The sequence below is a fragment of the Tarenaya hassleriana genome, unplaced genomic scaffold (assembly GCF_000463585.1).
Source record: "Tarenaya hassleriana unplaced genomic scaffold, ASM46358v1 Cleome11, whole genome shotgun sequence".
Lineage (NCBI taxonomy): Eukaryota > Viridiplantae > Streptophyta > Magnoliopsida > Brassicales > Cleomaceae > Tarenaya > Tarenaya hassleriana.
The window spans coordinates 2,132,952-2,154,788 of record NW_010961290.1 but is presented as its reverse complement, the minus strand read 5'-3'; the positions used below and the strand labels follow the sequence as shown (position 1 = coordinate 2,154,788).

Below are 21,837 nucleotides of genomic sequence, written 5' to 3'. Positions count from 1 at the left end.
TACACGACGGGATGGAAGCTCCAGTGGAGCGTCAACCTCGGACACCACGTCGATCTCGGTCTGGATTACTTCCCGGTCGCCATGCATCCACTGAAGGATGACGTCATCTACCTGTGGAGCGTGGAGAAGGAGTTTCTGGTCTCCTATAACTTGGGGACCCACCGGTTCACGACTCGCAGAGAGACGGAATCCGGTTCCGTCGATCATAACTGCAACTGCATCGTTAGATTCAACTACTGTCCGAAGCATATGAAGTACATCTATCAACGCTACGCCATGTTTGATGGATCCTTCACTATTCACCGGATTCATTTTCACCAGTTTGTGCTCCCTCCCTGGTTCGATCCCATCCCTCTCCCTCCTGGTCTCCACTTTCTACGTTTTTGATTAGGAGACCATAGATTTTTTTGTTTTTTTTTTCATTATGGATTAATTTTGGTTATTTTTTCTCGAATAATTATATCCTACCCTAGTACTTTTTTCTACGTATAATAAGAGTTAACAAAATATTATATTTTCATATAATTATGATGATAACTACCTGAAAACGTGTGATGTAGTACAACTCTACTCTACCATATAATTAGGATGAAGAAGAGTTGATAGTAGACTGGGAAGGAAAAAAAAAGCTATAGTATAAACGGTTGAAATTCAGGTTTCTTCCGTTGGTTATTATTTTCATATTTAATTTTTTATCCTATGATTTTTTGAATTCAATTTGAGCTAATATTTTGTTAAAATTAATATTGAATTCTAAAGTAAATTTGTTCAAAATAATTTTGAAAAAGTAAAAATAATCCATTTTTAATTCTAATATATTTATATATTTTTTTATTCTATCATATTGGATAAAGTGGAGAATACAGAACCAACTATAACACACTTCTCACTCTCTCTCCCTCCTTCCTCTTCTTCGTGTTTCATCGTTATTCTTCTCTAGACGGTTATGAAATTATCAATGCGGAAGTTCTTACCTCGATCTAGGGTTAGGGTTCCGATATGCTTTTCTGGTATTCAGCTGCTACGTTCAATTACCTGTTTGATCTGTTTCTGCGAACTGGAATAGTACTATCCATGTTAGAGTCGTTGTACGTTTCGACGAAACCCACGTTACGTATATTCGAGGCAGATAACGCTGCCCAAGTCTTTAAGGGAATTTCAAAAGAGCTATCTGGAAAACTCCAGATTCTTCAGTTCAATCTAAGCCGCTCTTTTAAGCGGGAAGACAACTTGAAATCTGAGCTAAACGATTCAAAGCGAAAGAAAGTGTCCTGCAAAATAGTATATGCATTTTGGGTTTCAAGTATTCATACGTTCCGCAAAATCGGGCAGTTCTTCCTCTTCCTCTAATATGTGGTCGAGATGCCACCGGTAGTCTCAATAGTTAATAAAATATATTACTTATATTAATATTTTCCTGGAAAAATACCTCGGATTTTGGAAAAAGTCGATGATTTTCTTCTCTGGTCCATCTACCCAGGTGCTCCATCAAATTCGTTTTCGATTTTCTGAAAAGAAATACTTTTGTAGATACAGAATGAATGTTAAAAAGATTGAGATAACATAGAAGAAAAAAAGTCAACGTACTGGGTTAAATTCCAAAATTTAACCGTCACTTTTCCTCTAGTTTTGTTCTTTTCATGTTCTTGGGGCTTTAGATTTAGGTCAAAATCTCTCTCCATCTAGAAATAAAAATAATTAGATGTAAATATTGAAGAAAAAATGTTGAAATCAAGCGATGAACTCATGAAAGTTTAAGAATATGAATATGAATCTTACCAGTCTTGAAGAAACTTCTTGAGCCGAATCTCAGATGGCGAATGGTTGATTAGTTGTTACTTGTTAATGCCACCAGCGTTTTTTATAACATCCGATTCACCAGTTACAGTTAGTTTCCCCTCCTTTATTCTCTCTCCCTTATCATTTATCTCTCTCTTATCAGCTCTCTCTCTTATCAGCCATCCCTTGTCATTTATCTCTCTCTTATCAGCTCCCTCTCTTATCATCCATCCCTTATCATTTCTGTGGCCGCATTCTTTCTCCGTCTTGGGGGATTTTTTACAGCGGCGGAGAATTTTTACTGACTTGCGTCGCATTAATTTCAATGTTACACAACTAAAACAAAGTGCTCAATTTTTTTTTACAACTAGTACACTACATTTTAGACAAAAAAGTCTAAAATATCCCTACATACAAAATTTCCAAAACACTTTTTGTTTCTATCTGACTAACAAAAAAGGTGAAAAAAATTGACACATTTAATGTCTCTCTCTCCCTATTTCTGCATTTCCTAGTTTTCGCCATTATTATGTTGCTCTGTTTCTAGACACATATAAAATGGACATTTACAAAATTCAGTTTTGGTTGATAAATTTGATCATTATGGGAGAGACTTTTATCTTTGCTTGGACATCTAGGAACTGCGATGATTTTTCATGAAATAAAATTTGGGGGGATATGGCTTTTTTAGAAGGAAAAAAATGGTCCATTAATTTCAATTCAGTCAATATAGAAATCTCGAATCTTCAAATTGAATTGAATTATAATTGAAACTTGGATTCATGCCAATGTTTTTTTGTGCATTTTATTTACTCAAATGGCGAATATCTTTGCTCTACAAAATTTGTATTCGGACAAGAGGCTTTGTGCTTTTATATATATATATATATATATCGTGGGTGTCTTTTCACCTCACCTAAGAAACCTATTTATGTATGAAACCCTTTTAGCCACTGAAAAGTCGATTAGGCAATGTCCAAATTACCATTCCTCTAATTGTCGCTGTCCGCTTGTCAACAAGTTCATACATATATATATATGTATGGTATATATATGTATATATCCCAATCTCCCACAATATATATTGGCCTACATCAGTAGAATTGTTTATAAAAATGCAAAGTAGACAAAAAAAAATTGTCTTAAGCGCAGAAAAAAGGGTTGTGCGAATGAGTTGGTAGCAGAAATATAAAGAGGTTGAAAAATACATTGTAAGCAACAAAAACACGAAACAGACAAACGTCAAATATCAAAGACATTGAAATTTCATTTCGGATTAAGATGTTTTACACTTTTGATCACAAGGATGAAATAACACCCACATCCACCCATCCATATATATATATGGACAGACAGATACAACACATTTTTTGTTTGTCAAAGGGATACAACACATTACATATGTGTGTGTGTATATATATATGCATGATATGTAAGAGTGTATATGTGTAAGTAGAACTCAAAAAGCATAAGTTCTAGTGGTGGGAGAGTCAGCAATCTGGAGGGTTTGTTGGATAATCTTATGAGCTTTTCTGCTTCTCAATTCAACCCTCATGCTTTCACTCTTCTCTATCTTATCATATGATGATGATGATGATGATGAGGATGATGATGGTGCCTTCTTTTTCATCCTCAAACTCAACTTAATCTTCGATTTCAAGCCCTCCATCATCTTCCCCAATCTCACCCTCGCCATCTTGCTCTGCAACACATGCATTCATACACTAAAAACGTACATATATACATATATAACACATTTAAATAAAAAAGTTCCATTCTTTATATATATCGTTAGGTTTTGAATTGTGGAGTGGGTTCATAGCTATTGTAATGACGTGAATCGACACGTGAGATACAATAAGAGAGAGAGAGATATACAAATATACATATTAGCATACATATATACATATATAGATTCACTTGTAATATGGAGAAGAAAATTAAAGACCGAACCTGTTGAAGGTGTGACTCTCCGAGATGGAGAATGAAGAAAATCGAGAGAGAGAGAGAGAGAGAGAGCAAAAGTGTATATATATAACGCATATATATATATATACACGCTCGTGCGTGCGTGCGTATGGATGGATGGGAGGCTGAGCTGACCATCCTACTGTCAAGCGTTGTGACCTTTTGACTTTCTTTATTAGCTAAACGAAAAAAAGAAGTTAATTTGATTAATTGGTCTTAATTAGCCATTTATAGCAATCAAATCTTGTACCTATATTGCTTTCTAGTGATATAAATAATTAAATTTGACCCTATATTTTATTTAGAAATATATTTTTTTTAATATTGTAAGGGGTTTACCAAAAAAAAATGGAAGAAAATTGTAAGGAAACTATTTGCAAAAATGTGAAAAAGAATAATATTTACGGAAGCTCCGGGTAAAGAAAATAAAGGAACCGTGAATTAATTCATTCAGCACATAAAAACAATTTCTGAAATTGTACAGATATCTTTCTAGTTTATTCCATAATTTCAATATTTGGGAAAAGAATTAGGTGGGAAAGAAAACAAACATAGCAGAACTGTGCGTCAACCATGACGTATGGATGTGATATTTAACAAATATGTTTTCCAAAATATAAAAATGTGAAAATATTAATTCTTTATTATATCTAACTATTTTTTTTTTGAATTTCCTCCAAAATGAATCGATTATTTTGTGGAAAATAATTAAAGTAGTTTGACTTTTTTTTAATTAAAAAAGCAATATATCGAATTAGACGTTTAGATTTACGAGGAAACTTTTTTCTAAAAAAATGTAGTCAATTAATCTGGACATAAATATTTTCCACGCGTAAACGAGGTTATGAGTTCAACACCCAAAGTATGGAGATTCTCCTCCTGTCATCTTCGGATGTTTTACATCCTATGTGTGTATTATAGAGTCGTGCGCATGGATCGGGATTAATCTGGATCTTTGGATTTGGGAACACCCAATTATAAAAAAAAAAACAAGAAAATAGTGAATAAAGTTTATTCCTTTATCGTATTTTTGTTTTGTTTTTTCATAGGAATATTCTTCTTTTCCACGAAATGAAAAAATATGGTACCTTATAGGGCTGGGCACAAATACCCGAAAATCGGGTATCCGTCGGATACTCGTCTCACGGATACCCGATTTTAGGGTACTCGTAATTTTCAAATCCGAATCCAAATCCTTATTTTTCAATACCCGTGAATCCGGATCCAAATCCGGATAATAGAATTTTTAAAACCGGATATCCGCGAGTACCCGCGTATTATGATTATAAATAATTATATCTTATATTTATATAATATTTTTATAAAATACAATTATTTTAGATGAAATAATTTCATATTTTTTTAATATTAATTCAAAAAAATTAAATTTATTATTATTTGTCTCTTATTATCTCTTTTGTCTTATATATTTTATCATAATTCATCAATTTTTATAAATATATCTTCATGTTTTAAAAATTTTATATATGAATATTGTTGTTTTTCTTAAATAAATCCGGATCCGGATATCCGCGAGTACCCGACTATTATTCCGGATACCCGTACCCCGGATACTCGTAAATACCAAATCCCGGATACAAATCTCATAGTTAAATACCCGAGCCTCCCGGATCCGAATCCAAATCTCTCGATTTTCCCGGGTATCCGACCCGTGCCCACCCCTAATACCTTAGAGAGCTGCATGATCTCACGTTGCTTAGGTGGATCCCACATAAAATCTTCGAGACTCGTCGATTGAACCCAACCTTTCTTAAATCTTGCATTAATGCCCCTACTTTTCAGAAAGCATCAACGGAGTCCAAAGTTATATATATATATATATATATATATTATATGTATCAATGATTATTGTGTGATGTTTGAATATGGTTGATTCTATAAATATCTGATCCATTTAATATAGTATATATTATTTTCCACCATATAATATTGTATTTTGGATCATACAATTAAAGTTTTTTTCAAACTAAATTTTGTTTGAATCTATATTAAGAATAATCTTTATGTAATTTATATCTCAGTATATTTTTTCCCAATGGTTAGATTTTCAAAGTTTTTCCAAATCTTTATGGGATCCAAAATTCCAAATAGATGTGGAATTTTTATCTCACATGTGGCCCAAAAAAAAATACAGGGAAACAAAGAAAGAAGGAAAGCCCATTATCGTTTATATTTGGGCCTGGTATTTCTATAACAATGGGCTTTGTATTTCTCTAATTATAGTTTGTAGAATGTAGGCCAATAGAAAAAAAAAAGAAATTATAAAAGCAGAGAGTTTAAATGCGGTGAGCGTGGATCGAACACGCGACCTTCAGATCTTCAGTCTGACGCTCTCCCAACTGAGCTATCCCCGCTAACATTCTTTTATGATTTAATATCAAAACAATAGAACCTCTTGTTTTATAATTTAAATGAGATTACATACCTTAACGCACCGTTTTGCGTCGATTTTGTATTAACTACCTGCGCCGCGTCGCAGCGGATCATCCCTTGGGCGGACCAATAAATGGCTGTCTTTTGAATCCCAAGGGATGACAGATCTATTCGCTATTTTCTTGTTCGCTCGTTCTTCTGCACAATCAAACCATTCGGTTTCTCCTCGAAGAGGTAAGCGTCCTCTGAGTCTTTGAAGCTTCAAAGTTTCGTTCTTTTTATCTGGGGTACTTTCCTCCTATCTGTTTGGCTTCCGGGAAACAAATTCTTGTTCGGTGGTTTGAACGGAGGGTGTTTTATTGGATAAACATTACGGGCGCCTCGTGTCTCTTCCTCTTCCATCATTTCTGAAATTCTCTGAATTCTATTCCTTCTGATTCGGGATTTTTTTGTTTTCAAATTGAGGAGAATTAGGTTGATTTTAAGTGACGTGGTTTACTGTTCTTGCATTTTGAACCCTAGTGTTTCAGAAGTTGGCGGAAATTGTATTTGTAGTCTTTTTTGTTTCAAATTGATGAGCTTGAAATTGTTTGAACTGTTTTTTTTCCAGTTATTTTCTAGGGTTCGGGAGTTCCATGTTTGTATGTCTTGTTTTACTACTTCTGGGATTGCATTTATATCCTCTGGTTCTGGTTAAGGTTTACTGTTTTAGTGATGAATGATGATGCTCTCTGTCCTTGTGTGAGTCTACCTTGCAGGCGATCGGTGAAATTGTTACAAGATATAAAGTTTGTTTTCTTTGGACATGGAAACTGAGGACGTAATTGGCCTCCCAGCTTCAGCTGATTCTGATGCCGAAGGGCAGAAAAACGATCATCTCAAATCCGGTAATGGGTCGCCTGAAGCAAATTCTTTAGATGTTAATGAAGAGACGGTAGAGAGGCATTTAGACATGGAGGAAGACATGGATCTAACAGAAGACGATTTTAGAGCTGGCTCAACTGAGTATGGCCAGGTTAGTGATACTGTCGGTGATTCAGCTGCTGTCCATGCGAGTGTTGAAACTGTAGCAGTTGTAGATAAGATGTTGGATATCCAGAACGGGAGGCTGATTGAGCATACCACATTGGATGTTAGTTGTATCCTTGTTTACTGCCCCGAGTGGATTGCTGCAATTATGGTCATTCATGGTTCTTGTGGTTTATTGGGCATTGTCTATTGCCATAGTTAGTTGTATCTGTAGACCCAAAATGTCTGTCATTATTATTTTTGAGTTTCCATAATTCCGTATCTCAGTGAAATCTGGTGTTAAAAGACGCCGCACTGTCTCTGGCGAAGAGCAACCCACGGTCCATGTTACTTATAACCACTTAACAAGGTTTGGTGAATAAGAGTATGAGTTCAACTATAATTATATTGAAGTTCCTTGGACTGATGTATATTTGTGAAGCTTCTATATATCAAGGTTCTAGCATTTTTGTCATTCTCTGTATTCCTCGTTATTAATCTACTTCAATGACTTCTCTCAGGGCTAGTAAACAGAAACTGGAAAGTCTGTTACAACAATGGTCAGAATGGGAGGCAGAACATAGTTCCTCATCTCAGGTATGTCTTGTTTTATCCTAGAATGGTTTCTGTAGTTTTTATATAGAATGATGGCTTTATTCAATTTTCAAAAGTCGACTAAGCTTGTAAATTGGAGAATATTAAAGGTGGACTCTAGAAATTGTTCAAAGAAAGATACTTGTACCGTCTTTAGGCACCATCTTTAGGCTCTTTAGGTTGTAATTAGTATGGCCCCTAGGCAGGCATGTTTGCCATTATTTTATTTGATAGGCCATGGGCATGAGGCACCAATGTGGAAGGATGGTGTTCCTTCTGAAATTTTCAAGGGGGTTTAATTGGTGCTTGTGAATAGAAATAGCTTATGAATAATGCATGATACAATCTCATGTAGTTGAGATCATTTAGATTGGTCTGCTTTAATAACCCTTCTATGTAGGGTGCAGTTTCAGGACTGTAAGGTATACAGCGGAAGCTGGAATATCTGAATTGTAAATACTGATATGCTCAGGTTGAAGAACAAGTATTGGAATCTGGTGAAGCGACATACTTTCCTGCTTTACGTGTTGGACTTGAGAAGACCTCGTCGGTGGTGAGCGAGAAACATTTTCATTACCTTTTTGGTGCCTTCTTAAAAGTTCTCTACAAGACCTAAAATTTTGTCTCCATTAGTACATTCCATATCTCTACTTTTGCTCATGTGTGAAGCCAGTGTTAAATTGTTCAAATTGTTTATGCATAAGTATGCTTGGTATTATAGCATTGCTCTAACTTTAAAACATCTGCTCTTCTAGAATGTGATCACGTGGTCCTAATCCCTGCTTCATATTTATTTTTCATTTTCTCATGTGTCTTTTGGTGTGCAAGAGTTGATTATAAGATCAATCAATTGCAATCTCAGACTTTTACTACCCTTCAGGAAGCGCATTCTCCTTCTCTTTTTTCTTTCTCCTTCAGTTTTTTTTGGGTTTTGCGTTTAATCTATCTTGTTGTGCATACAAAATTAAGTGTCCAATGCATTTACTAGCTTTACTGACACTTGAACTGATACATTCTTGTGTATGCAGTCCTTCTGGATTGATGACGAAACTGGTCTTAAGCCATTTAAAGGGTTTGTTCCCATGGAAAGTAGCACTGCCCCTCTTTATGACCGTGGATTTGCTATAGGTTTGACTTCAGTGGATGGCTCAAATAACTTAGAAGGGTAAAGTAAAATTTAATTTATAACTTTTTCCTAGTTTGTTCTGATGTTTATTTAAATCAGTGTCTGAAGGGATAATCATTGACATACATCATGATTGAAGCTTTGCTGATGTTTGACTATTATCTGTTATAGTCTCAGTACAAAAATTAACAGTTTATGTTTTCTTGTAATGGGTGTTTAAAATTAATTTGGTACTGATAGTTCACTAAGTTGTGCCTCGGCAGTTATCTGGAGTGTTCTCATCAGTTCACAGTTGGCTGATCCTGATAAAAAATTACTTCTATAATTTTCTAGAGGTCCGGTGATAGTGGGTGATCCTCCACGTTGCTTCAATTGTGGATCCTATAGTCATTCCTTGAGAGAATGCCCGAAGCCTTTTGACCGATTAGCCGTTAGTAATGCCAGAAAGGAGCATAAAGCCAAAAAGAATCTGTCTTCTGGATCTCGTATACCATCCCGATACTATCAGAGTTCTCAAAGTGGAAAGTATGGTGGCTTAAAGCCAGGCAGTCTTGATGCTGAGACACGGCAGCTTCTTGGTCTCGCGGTAACTTTTGAACTTCCTACCGTGCAAAATGGTTCACTGCTGTAATTCTGGAGAACGCATGATAGACCTGAACAATGAGTATCTTCATTAAGCTTTTGCTTTGCACAGGAACTTGACCCTCCTCCATGGCTTAACCGCATGAGAGAGCTCGGGTACCCACCAGGATACTTAGGTGAGTTGTTCTGTTCTCTGCTGTGTTCTTTTTTCTTTCTGGAGTGCTTTACCAGTCCTGTTCTGTCTTCTCAGACCAATGTTCTGAAACTAAAGCCACTCTGGCTACAATCCTTTTGTCATTGTTTTGCTTTTTGTTGCTGTCTTTAGCGTACGATGTTGATCATCCATCGGGAATCACTATATTCGGAGAGGAAGAAACGCGTGTAGAAGAGACCGAGGATGGGGAAATCTTCGAAAAAACAAGCCCTCGAGACCCACCCAAGAAAAAAACTGTTGAGTTTCCAGGGATCAACGCTCCAATCCCAGAAAAAGCCGATGAGCGGCTCTGGGCACCCGCTTCAGACCTGGACTCACGTAGAAGCAACACAAGGTCGCAACATAGAACAAGCAGAGGACTTGCCCATCATGACCACCGGCCAGCCCCACCTCGGGATTACAGGGAAGATGGTCATCCTTCTAGGGTTGAACCATCAAGTTACCCTCCAAGGTATGGCAATAGATATGATTACGATTATTTCGGTTCTAGAGATTACATCCCCAGACCAAGAAGCCCGGGCTCTGAAAGATCAGACTACATCTCCAGACCGAAAAGCCCGGGTTTCGATAGATCGGATTACATCTCTAGGCCGAGAAGCCCAGGCTTCGAAAGATCGGATTACATCTCTAGGCCGAGAAGCCCGGGATTTGAGTGGTCTCTAGGGGAAAGAGGGAATAGGTATTATTCGTCATACGATTCTGATTTGTGGGATCGGGACGATAGAGATAGGTATGGATTTAGCGGCAGAAGATGAGAATGAGAATTGTAGATGCTCATCATGTGAGAAGTTGGTGGTTTAGGGTTGTGGTTCAGTTTCTTTCTTGTTGTAACATGAAGTTTTTTGTTCCTTCAGCTTTTGCACTTTTCCAGCAGTACAAGGTTGGGTTAGGAGAATGTTGAGTTTTCGGTTTTAAATTTAATTTTTAAGTTATAATATGATTTAACTTTTTATTTTCTTTTTAAATTTCAAAACTAACCAAATGCTTCTATGTGTAATATTAGGTGCAATTTATATTACATTTTACATAGCTTGGTATATATAATAAAACTAACCAAATACTCCTATGTGTAATGATAGGTGCCGTTTATTGCATTTTACATAGCTTGTTAAACAGTTTCGAAAGTTTATGGGCTTTTTATAAATGTTTTATAAAATGTAGAAAGATTTCAATTAAAATATTATATATTTTTAAGCCTATATAAATCTTATATTTTTGAAAAACCAATAATTTGTTTTCTGTTTTTCTAATTTATTCGTTTTTAATTTAATTTATATTATACGATTATTTTACTGTCGTAAAAATGTTTTAAAATTATATTGTAATATACAAAATTAGATAAATGTAGTGATTTATTTATTTATCTATGTACTATAAAAATTTATTGATGTAAGTGTTTTTCTGTTTTTGTTTTCCAATTATAAAAATATTAAAAGGTCATTATATTTGTTAGAATTTACATAAATATTCTCGTTGCCCATTTTCCCATGACAAGATTTATAGACTCTGTTCATCAAAATCACATACATAACTTTCATTTGATCGCATTTTTAGAAAAATAGTGTTGTTAGTCGGTCCATAATATAATGTGATAATTAAATATTCTGCGTATGAAAAGTCAAAATTTGGACTACCTGTCCATTCCATAGTTTCTATCCATGAGACGAGAGTTTTTTTTTTTTTCTCAGTTAATTAAGTAGAAGTTAAAAAAGAATCAGTCAACTCACAGTGTGAAATTTAATTTGTAAATAAAATTTGGTAAGATACGTTAAAACTCAAGAGATAATATTATAAATATCTATCCGATAAGCCGTTGCAAATATCTATCAATTTCAATTGGATAAAATTTCCGATTCCTTCGGAATATTTGAAATTGTTCGATTTGGAGAGAGACGAAAAATACGTGATTTAAATTACAATATAATTCAGAAAATAAAAAATATTTCACAATTCTGAAACAAAAAGGAGATCGAGAGGCATATAATATAAGATCGATACAGAAGGCAACTCCTCTCTCGCGCGCTCTCTTTCTCTCTCTTCGGTGGCCCACACTTCGCTATACGAAGACGAGGCTAACGGAAATAAACAAAGGTTCTTCTTTTCTTTCTTCTTCACCCTGTTTCTTGTGTTGGACTCTAGGGTTTTACTTGATCGATCACCGGAACAGGACAATGCCGGCGACCGAAGTGCTTTTGTCGGCATCCATCGTGTTGGGTTTTTGGGTCTTGGCGTTGTGTCTCTTTCGAGCAATTAATTTTGGGGGTAGAAGGTGTTGGATTGGTGTTAGGGTTTAGGGTTTTAGTATTTTTTTTGTCAAAAAAAATATATTTAGGGTTTTGGTATGATTTTAAAAGAAGTAAACTTCAGCTAAACTTTGAAATCACTGTATCAAGCACATATCTGTAAACTGAATGGTATCGTAAAATCATTATGTTGGTCGGTTGCAAGTCTGAGCTCTCGATCGATTTTAATTTGATCTTTTGGTGGAACTTTGAGAGTGTACTTCTACGTGTATGCGTCTAATTCTTTTTTCATGATTTGTGCAGACAATCTGTTGTTAATCCGTCTTAGAACGGAGAGATGGGTTCGAAGAGATCGTATTGGGATTCAGTTATTGACCAGAGACATAACTTGATCCCGACACCTGAAGCATCAAACAACAATTTGCATGCTAACCAGACAGGGAACCATGTTCCTTTTGACGGATATAATCCTTCTCTGATTAGAAATAACCTGTAAGCTCGCGATTACTTGAGAAAATATAGGTTAGGAGTATTGATATACAATTTGCGTTAACGTTTAATTCGGTATTTGGTCCTGCCGCCTTTCCTGCAGTTCTCCTACACTCAACGGGTTACCCACTGGTAACAGCGGACAGCAGAGGTTTGATGTTCTGTCGAGGATTGTACAGAACAGGAATGAGGCTTTACAGGTACGATATTGTCTGGACCACTGTTGTGTTCGTTTCCAGTTATGGCAGTTTCTACACGAAGCATAAGGTGTGACGTTTTAAAAGGAAGCATGGGCAAAACTCATCGTGTTTATATTCGCAGGAACAGAATTTGATGAGTACCTCCGGTTTTGGTGGCGGAAATCTTGGCGGTGAGCAGATATTCTTTGGAGGTGATTTATGGTATGCTTCGGTTGGCGGGGTTTATCAGCCGCAACATCATAGATTTGGTATGTTCAAAAGTGTTCTTCAGTTTGATTGATATGTACGCAATATGTAGTTTGTGTGAAGATGTAGATCTCTGTTATGCTTATACGTTGCTCTCTTTTCTTTATGCGTCCTCTTGACTTGGTTTCTATTCGGCATTTATGAATATGAACCTGCAGGCAATGTTCAGAATCCTCATTCCACTGTTTTGCCATCTAACTTCAATGGGAGTGCGGAACCTTACAACTCATTTAGTCTTCCACGAGTGAACTACGGCCAGGCTCTGCTTCCTCAGCAAAGCAACCAGTTGATAGCTCCACAGAATCAGTCGAATCTTCTTACTCCCATGTCCTGGGAACTTACTCCCCTACGACAGAGTCCCGGCTCTTGCACTATCAGGGGAAGTAGTGACTCGCCCACCCCTAGAATGATGAGAAATTCTCGTTTGGGTGCGGTTAAAAAGGTTCACACTTTTGACGAACTTTTGGGTGACGGAAGTGCCAAACGCGCCAAAGGAGATGCATATTCAATGAAGTCTAATTCTGCGAAGAATTGTCAGACTCCTGCTCATCTCCCTCAAATTCCTGATACGATTATGTCAAATGCTCGTTTGGCTATCCCTGAGAATCTAGCATGCCAAGAGGAGGAGAAGGACAATGAGGTTATTGTTGTGCAGACAAATTTGGAAAAGCAAACAAATATGGAAGAGCTGAAGAGGAGAGCTGCTTCACTGGTCGAATGTTTAACTACAGAACAAATAAAGGAGCATCTAGCGGGTATTAGACGATGGGCTAGTCAGGTCAGTTTCACTACCACCATTCTTTGGTATCTTTTCCTCGTTCCCATCTCTCATATCTCTCTATGGATTTTAGAGGTATAGCTGTCGTCTTGTCGGAGTTCTTTCCTTCTCTTTGTTCTTTCTCAGCCATCATTCTTTTGCATCAATGTTTGATCTCTTCTTTGTTTTGCAGGATCGATCAAGAGAAGGAAACGGAGACATAGAAAAGCCTGCTCAGAAGGATGAATCTTGTCAGCTGTGTGGTGAAAATGTTATTTTGTTTTCGCCACCGCCAAAATATTGTGCATCTTGCAGCTGCCGCATCAAAGCAAGTGCTTTCTACTACGCCTCAGAGGAAGCAGAAAGGAGCAGTCACTTTCTGTGTAGTTATTGTCACAGAAACCTCCGAGGGGATATCGAAATACTTGGAGCCAAAATCTCAAAGGCGAAGCTGTGTAAAAGGAAGAATGATTGTGACACCGAAGAGAAGGTAACCTTTTACAGATTCTCTTTTCATTTGAACTGTTGAGATTTTTAATCATGTAGGTGTTATCTACCTAACTGACTTTGCAATGTGTTGGAGCAGTGGGTTATGTGTGATAAATGCAATGGCTGGCAGCACCAAATTTGTGGTCTGTACAATGAGAAAATGGACCCGGAAGGCAAAGCTCCTTACATCTGTCCCAACTGTTTGTTAGAGGAACGACGGAGTGTTTGCACAGATTTGAAGTCTGATATGAAATTTGAAGCAAAAGATCTCCCCTGCACCAACCTCAGCAACTACATAGAACATAGGCTTTTCAGGAGTCTTGGTCAAGAACGAGAAGAGACTGCAAAGGCGACCGGGAAGAGCATTGACGAAGTAAGATGCCGATTTTTCTCTTGACATGCTTCACTCAAATAGCTGAGAAAACCTTTTTTTTTTCAATAGTTTTAACTGAAAAATGAAACGGTATAAAGCATGTGCCAGTTTTGTGGTGAAATCCGCTGCCCTTTTGGTCTTTCTTATGATGACCTTGTTTCCTTAACAGGTTCCAGGTCCAGAAGATCTTGTTGTCAGAGTGGTTTTATCCGTAGACAAAGATCTGAAAGTCAATAAACAGTATGCAGATATCTTTCACGACGAAGAGTATCCAACCGAGTTTCCGTACAGATCAAAGGTTAGAGGAGTTCATAATCAATACCTTTGCTTATGTTTGCTTTGCCTTATTCATATAAATGACGTGCCTGATTCTTGCAGCTTCAACAATTTGGTTTTCTGTGATGCAGTTATGAAATTTTCCAGGGAATCCTGTTCTGATTTCTTTGTTTCCCTTTTTATTCAAAATTTGCAGGCTATTCTTTTGTTTCAGAAGATTGAAGGTGTGGATGTGTGCATCTATGGTTTCTATGTCCAGGAGTATGGATCTGAATGCCGCCAACCCAACCAACGTTGCGTATACATATCATATCTCGATTCCGTCAAGTACTTCAGGCCTGAGAGAGTGACAACCACCGGAGAGTCTCTCCGGACTTTCGTATATCACCAAATATTGGTAATCTATTTGTCATCTTCTCTTGACCCTTGTTATTCTGATTTCATTGGAAGATCGTCGACTTAATATATGGAAATTCACAATGCTATCCTGTTCCTGTTTCTCATTCTCAGCTTGCATATCTTAAATACATTAAGAATCGGGGTTTCGCTACGTGCTATTTATGGGCATCTCCACCTATAAAAGGAGAGGATTATATTTTGTACTGCCATCCAGGGAATCAAAAAACTCCAAAGGCTGATAAGCTTCGACAATGGTCTGCCTCGCTCTAACCCCTACCCCTTCTTCTTCTCCTTCCCATCGCTCATGTTTTCTCATTATTTGTATATTAACAATACAATTTCCACATCTCAGGTATCACTCAATGCTGAAAAAATCTGCCAAAGAGGGGGTGATACTAAACGTCACAAACTTGTACGAGCGATACTTTGTTCTCACAGAGCAATCCGCTTGCAAGATCACTGCTTCCCGATTGCCCTACTTTGATGGAGCTTACTGGTCTTCTACGGCTGAGAAGTTCATCCAACAAATTGAGAAAGGAGGAAAAGACGAATTGAAGAAGAAGATCAAATTAGTGACACACAGAAGGCTAAGAGCTTTTGGACACCACATTCCTCCTAAAAATGCTGCTAAAGATATTATAGTGATGCAGAAGGTAAAAATTCCCTCTTAACTTGCGTGTTTCTGTGTATGTTTATTACTTGCTTAGATCTTACATTCTAACATCTTGTCCTTTCTACCTCTATAGCTGGATGAAATCATGCTACCTGTTAAGGAGGAATTCATGGTGGTCCAACTGCACTACTCGTGCGCACATTGCTCTCAGGCCTTAATATCTGGATGGCGTTGGTTTTGTAAAACGTGCAAAAATGTTCAATTGTGTGAAAGGTATGCATCCATCACTCTTTGAATCGGCTTTTTGTGCTTTCTCAAGCCATTGAATATGTATATTATTAGGAACTTAGGTTTAGTTTTCAGCTGATAAAAGCATGTAGATAATACGAGCAATTTGTCATACAACTATGTGGAATAGAAGTGAGGCTGCTCTGTAATGAATGTGTTGACAACGTGGTCAAAGTCTTTCACGCTTGATCCCATCTCCATAAGAATGCAGGAAATTTAATCAATATCTCTCTTGAAATGAAGTTGCTTATGTTTTTACACCTTTTCATATATTATAAACAGATGCCATGATGCAGAGCAAAAGATTAGCGGGGAAGACACGCATATTGCAAATGGAAAGGAGAAACATTTCCTCTCGAAAGTGAATTCTCTTACCCAGCTTCTTTGGATCTTGTGATGTTTGCATATATAAACATTTGATTCAATAGGTTGATTTCTATTAAACATTTGCAGGTGATGATGAATGATATACCATCTACCACGGAGGATACGGACATTATTCTGGAGAGTGATGTGTTTGAAGACAGAAATGGGTTCCTGGAACTTTGTCAGAAGAATAATTACCAATTTGACACGCTTCGACGGGCCAAGTATTCATCAATGATGATACTGTACCATCTTCACAGTCAAAATGAGCAGATGATATCTCAGCAAAACGGTTCCGCCAAGGTCATTTGCACCCTCTGCAACGGCGATATTACAACCGAGCTTCACCATCCCTGTTTGATTTGCTCGAAGTACAAAGTTTGCATGAGATGCTATAGCGAAAGAATTACCAAGTCGGCTATTCATCTCTTAGCTGAAAACCCTTCAGCCCACGGGAGACGGGCCGAAGATGCTGACCCGAAACTTGCCTCGGTAAGAAAACAGTTCACAGTATAGATTTCTGTTTCGTTTTCAGATTCCTTTTGACCCGTTTCTTTCTTCTCTTTTCACCTGCCTCAGAAAGTTTCTCTGACTTTGAGCAACTTGTCGTGTAAATATGATGATCCTATAGGTCACCGAGACACTGAATGCTCTGCGGCATGCCGTTCAATGCCAGGCGACAAATGGTACTTGTTCATTCCCCAAGTGCATTACGGTGAAAGAGTTGTTCAGGCATGGATCGAAGTGCGAAGTCCGGGCAAAAGGAGGTTGCCAGCCTTGCATAAAGGTGTGTCTGATACTTGGGCTGCACGCAAGCCATTGCGAGGAACCCTCCAATTGCAGAGTACCATTCTGCGGGTAAGTAGATATCTCATGTTTTTGGAAAGCAAGATCATGGCAACGTTACATAATTTTGATGAAACTCCTCTTTGCAGAGATATGAAAGAGAGCGGGAACATTCAGACACAGTAAGAAGAGCTTTTTTGTTTGTATTTTTTTGTCGGCGAATGAATGTCCTCTTAACTGTAAGTATCAGAAGACATGTCATTTACCACTCAACCAATGTCTCCTCTTCTTGTCCTTTTTTTTTATATGGTCGAGAAGCAAAGTAAATTTTTTTTGTACAAAGCCTAAATGTTGAAGGCACATTCTTTTGTGGTATTTTTATATTTAATCAAATGAATAAATGGGTTGTTGCTGTTGTGAAACCAAACATGGCAAAGGTAGATTTTTTTGTATGCATCTTCTATTTAATTGAAATTTTTCATCGATTAGATTTACGCTATGTATTGGTCGAGTTTTTTTTTTTTCACATAATCACATGGTGTATTGGTAGAGATAAGAAACTTGTTTTCCTATTGTACAAATGCAAAACGTACATAACACTATTCAAATGGTTAAAATAATTTATTCAATCATTTAAATATTATAGGTGAAGTTTAATCAATAGTAAGATCAAAAAATAAAAAGATTTTGAAAATGAAAATTTTTATTAACTAAAAATACTTTAAATAATAAATATTCTAGATCATTTTAAAAAATTAATATTACCATTAGGATTACAACTTTTTTCGATATTTTGAAATGTAAATGGCGATGTTTGCATTTGGTGTTTTTTCTAACTTTTTTCCATAATAATATTTATTCTCACGTCAATAAAAAATTAAAATCAATAATTCTAATTAAAATATTTCACGACAAAATAAAATAATTGTCAATAAAAAAATAAAAAAAAAATATCTATTTATAATAAATTATATAATTTTTTGTCGTAATTTCTCAACCAAATATAGTACGAACGCAGTTAAATAAATGCGTTTTGTTTTATAAATACAAATTTTTATGGGAGAGAGACAAATTAATCATCAAAAGTAAAAAAAAAAACAGCAAAAGAAATAAAGTTAAAAATAAAATCTTGATGCATTTGCAGGTTTATTTAACAGTCAGATCCTCATATTAGTCCGATATAATAAGTTTATCTTTAACTGACTATTTTGCACCTATTTGAAATCACAAAGTATCATTTTTTTCTAGTATTAGCATTCACATAAATTTCGTAATATTGTTCTTTTAAAAATGTTCTTTTTATTTTAATCTATTGGAGAACACAATTTAATAGATTTTAATACTTAAAATAGGTTTCTTTATATTAATGTAATAAAATCATTTATCTTATTTTCAGGAAAAAGATAAAGGTAATTGTTGCGCGTTATAGCACGCGTTCGTAAAAATCATGTAATAAAAAAGTTGAAAATAAATCGCACGCGCAGATGAGACGCGTAGATCTCACCGACCAAAAACCCCTGGGCTATATAACCCACCGAAATCGCCGTTTTCGCCAAATGTTGAAAACTGAGCGCGTGGATCCTAAAAAGCCGTCTCTGTCTCACCCGATACACCTTTTTATTTATTTTATTTTTTATTCACAAAAGCCCATACTATTTATACGATTTAGACCCATTATTATATTTCAGGCCCATCACTGAGCAACACAAATTAATAATTAAACTAAGTACTTGTTTTTTTTTAATATTTTGATTTATCTAATCTTAAACATGATTGCGTTTTTTAGAATTTTAAAAAATATATAAAAATTGATTGAAAATTTCAAAACTGTCTATCATTACATTGTAAAAATCTATCATATAATTTTTTTTTAATTCACATCATTATAATTTAAAAAAATTATTCTGGTAAATAAAATTATATATTTACGTTCATATATACATGTACATAGCACAAATATATATCCACATACATATACATATACAAATACATATATATATATATATATAGACATGTATCTCTCTATTATATACATATATGGAGGAGAAGAAAAAAAATTGGATGAATATTGGTAAAAAAAAAAAGGGCAGAGGAATTGGTAGGATTTAAAAAGCAAATCATATTAGTTTGTAGGAAAGAACAAAAAAAAAACCACATCCACTGTGTGGTCTTACATGCAAATAATAAATCTATGGAAAGAAAGGATAAAAAAGAATTCAGAAGAACCAAGATTCACACCCCACCACACCACACCGTACAACACACAAACCCTCCGGTACCTGCAGAAGCAGAAATTGCACCAAATCTTCTTCAATCTGAATCTGATGATACACAAATAGAACAACTCAGCACACCCTCCTAAGACAAAACTAACTAAGAGATTACAAGAAACAGTTCTTGTCATAAATCAGAAAGAGATGATGATGGGTTCTTCTGCATCTACCAAACTAAACATCAATGTCACGTCGTCAAGAAAGTCCACAGCTTCTTTCCTATGGACACTTCACCAGGATGCTGCCCAGTCTCTTCTTCTTCTTCTTCGTCTTCCTCCTCTCCTTCTTCGCCGACCCTTTCAGGTGTCTCGTTCACTTCTTCAACCCCAACCTCCATTCTTTTAGGCGAACCAGCATCTGTTTCCTGAGAGTTTGCCACCTCTTCTCGCTATATAAACCAATCATTCAGACAACAGGGTTTCAATTCACAAGAATTGTAATCCCAAAGATTCACAAAGGATGGAAGAATGGTTCGTTCTAGTAATGTAAGCAATCGACACAACCACATTGACTAAGCATAGCCCAGAGAGAGAGAAAAAAATCTGGTCATTGCCATACCCGCACCAGGCTTGTGCTTCCTCCATTCTCACTAACAGCAACTCCTATTGACGCTGAGGCAGAGGTTTGTGCACAGAATATGTCTTTGTCCCTTCTGATGTCACTAGTCTCTTCATTCTCCTTGCTCGGATTGTTTCCTCCAGCTCCCCTGACAACCATTCGGGAGAAAGTATTATGAATTGCCTAAATTCTGAGACCTCCATAGAATAACTACAAATTACCTACCCATCATGAAATGAATTTAGTATGCTTAGTTTTCTATTACATTTGAAACAACGTTTCCCCATCATTCCCTATAAGAAACAGGAAACTTATCTTCCCACGTACAAATATAGTTTAAGGGGTCACACTCCTTAGCCAGAGAATGAATTAACAGGGCCCTTAGACATCAAATTCCCAATAAAGGCAGTCGTGTGGGTTTTGATAGACTTCAAGACCCAAATCTATCCTTTTTCTTTTCTGGTTAAATAATACAAAAGATCAACTAGAGTTTAGTACATAAAATAGTCATAGGCGTAAATTTGTATTCACCAGCAGCAATTTAGGAAAAATAAGGAGTATGGATAGGTTTTAGGCTGAGTTTTTCCAGTTTTGGTTTCTGAGGGGGAAAAGAGGAGCCTCTGCTAATAACCTCCTTGGAAAAATGTGTTTCCAGCAAGAAACCCAACGAAAAATTTAGTATCAGATGGTTTATGAAAAGTACACTCACCTTCGAGGTCTCCTGAGATTATATCGTTGCTCACCCACACCTTGTGGTTCTGTGACAACCTTTTGCCGCCTCTTTCCATGCTGAACTGCTCCTGCTGTGACACTATCAGACTTCACATCACTCTCGTCACCGTCCTGCTCACTAGTACAAGCTTTTAGCGAATCAGTATGGGTCCGTTTTCGGCCATTCCTTGAAGTTCCTCTATTAATCTGACCATGTCCACTCCTGCACTCATCATTTGCTTTTTCAGAGTCCTCACAATTAGCATTTGAATCCTCGGGCTCTTTAAATTCCAGAGATTTTCCAAGGATAGCTTTGGCATCTTCGACAACAGCCTTGACAGAGCGTGTTCTTCTAACTCTCACCTTGCCCCTCCTGCGAGGCTGCTGACCATCAACATCAAGATTAGACACAGAATCTTCAGCAACTTCGTGAGCCTTACTGTCAATGTTGCTATGATTATTGTCTGAGTGATCATTAGTCACTTCAACTTTTCTCACGCCAGTATCAGATTGGACCGCCACTGCCTGAGTAAAGTTTGATGGCCTACTTTCCATATGACCTTCCTCACCAGATTTAGGTACGTTATCTGCCAAATTCTGGGTAGCAGATAGTTCCATCCTTTTAATCGGTGACAATTTCAGTATCTTTGAAGTACATCTCTGGAACCATGACACTGACCCACCAGGGTCTGGAGATCCTGAGCCGGTAAGAGCAGGGGATACATCCCTCATTTTTTGACTGGGTGCTTCACTGTCAGGATTGTTGTCCAATCTTGATAAATTGGGGATCAAACTATCGAAGTCTGGAAGCACAGGTTCAAACAAAACTTCCCCACATTGCTTGCAGTTCTTATGATTTTCAACAAATGAAAGAAAACGATTCCTCTCATTAATGAATAGTTCCCTCTGTTCCTTCAGTTTCTTGGTTAAAGCAACGAGGTCATCCACATCTTTTCGGATTTCAACCTGTTGCTCTTCAAGATGCTTTTTACTAGAATCAACTTCTACCTTTTCTTTCTCTATCCTAAGTCTTTCCATCTTCATGTCCTCCATCTCTCTTCTCGCTACCTCTCTTAGATAATTGATATTGCTCAATTCTCTTTCC

At 36.7% G+C, this 21,837-nt stretch overlaps 4 protein-coding genes and 1 non-coding gene across 6 annotated transcripts in view; 3 read left to right on the top strand and 2 right to left on the bottom strand.

The window, feature by feature from the left end:
• Nucleotides 1–387, top strand: part of LOC104805970 (putative F-box protein At3g23950) — a 1,769-nt gene extending 1,382 nt beyond the window's left edge. The window contains exon 2 of the mRNA XM_019201509.1: nt 25–387. Within this exon, the coding sequence (XP_019057054.1) occupies nt 25–387 (363 nt within the window). The remainder of the gene's footprint in view (nt 1–24) is intronic.
• A 5,662-nt stretch (nt 388–6,049) lies between these two features.
• TRNAF-GAA lies at nt 6,050–6,122 on the bottom strand. Its single transcript has one exon. It is a non-coding gene; the product is annotated as a tRNA-Phe (tRNA).
• Nucleotides 6,123–6,275: 153 nt separating this feature from the next.
• Nucleotides 6,276–10,605, top strand: LOC104805556. The gene is made up of 9 exons (XM_010530164.1): nt 6,276–6,375; nt 6,900–7,280; nt 7,438–7,519; nt 7,671–7,746; nt 8,216–8,296; nt 8,772–8,908; nt 9,203–9,455; nt 9,564–9,627; nt 9,777–10,605. The coding sequence occupies exons 2-9, from the start codon at nt 6,947–6,949 to the stop codon at nt 10,418–10,420; spliced, it is 1,671 nt and encodes a 556-aa protein (XP_010528466.1). The 5' UTR covers nt 6,276–6,375; nt 6,900–6,946; the 3' UTR covers nt 10,421–10,605.
• A 3,264-nt stretch (nt 10,606–13,869) lies between these two features.
• LOC104805969 (histone acetyltransferase HAC2) lies at nt 13,870–17,376 on the top strand. Its single transcript, XM_019201508.1, has 12 exons — nt 13,870–13,928; nt 14,000–14,090; nt 14,187–14,462; nt 14,632–14,760; nt 14,935–15,135; nt 15,249–15,391; nt 15,490–15,790; nt 15,884–16,023; nt 16,321–16,399; nt 16,492–16,896; nt 17,036–17,262; nt 17,340–17,376. The coding sequence occupies exons 1-12, from the start codon at nt 13,870–13,872 to the stop codon at nt 17,374–17,376; spliced, it is 2,088 nt and encodes a 695-aa protein (XP_019057053.1).
• A 2,004-nt stretch (nt 17,377–19,380) lies between these two features.
• Nucleotides 19,381–21,837, bottom strand: part of LOC104805555 (protein CROWDED NUCLEI 1-like) — a 6,724-nt gene continuing 4,267 nt past the window's right edge. For both annotated transcript variants that reach the window (XM_010530162.2, XM_010530163.2), the window contains 3 exons: nt 20,731–21,837; nt 20,022–20,169; nt 19,381–19,851 (listed from right to left, as the gene is read on the bottom strand). In XM_010530162.2, the coding sequence (XP_010528464.1) occupies nt 19,651–19,851; nt 20,022–20,169; nt 20,731–21,837 (1,456 nt within the window). In that variant the 3' untranslated portion in view covers nt 19,381–19,650. The remainder of the gene's footprint in view (nt 19,852–20,021; nt 20,170–20,730) is intronic.

Coding starts and splice junctions, on each gene's coding strand:
- LOC104805969 (XM_019201508.1), top strand. CDS start 13,870: ATGTTATTTTGTTTTCGCCACCGCCAAAATATTGTGCATCTTGCAGCT. Junction 14,091..14,186: donor ATTGTGACACCGAAGAGAAG/GTAACCTTTTAC, acceptor GTGTTGGAGCAG/TGGGTTATGTGTGATAAATG. Junction 16,024..16,320: donor AATGTTCAATTGTGTGAAAG/GTATGCATCCAT, acceptor TATTATAAACAG/ATGCCATGATGCAGAGCAAA.
- LOC104805556 (XM_010530164.1), top strand. CDS start 6,947: ATGGAAACTGAGGACGTAATTGGCCTCCCAGCTTCAGCTGATTCTGAT. Junction 7,747..8,215: donor AACATAGTTCCTCATCTCAG/GTATGTCTTGTT, acceptor TGATATGCTCAG/GTTGAAGAACAAGTATTGGA. Junction 9,628..9,776: donor GTACCCACCAGGATACTTAG/GTGAGTTGTTCT, acceptor TGCTGTCTTTAG/CGTACGATGTTGATCATCCA.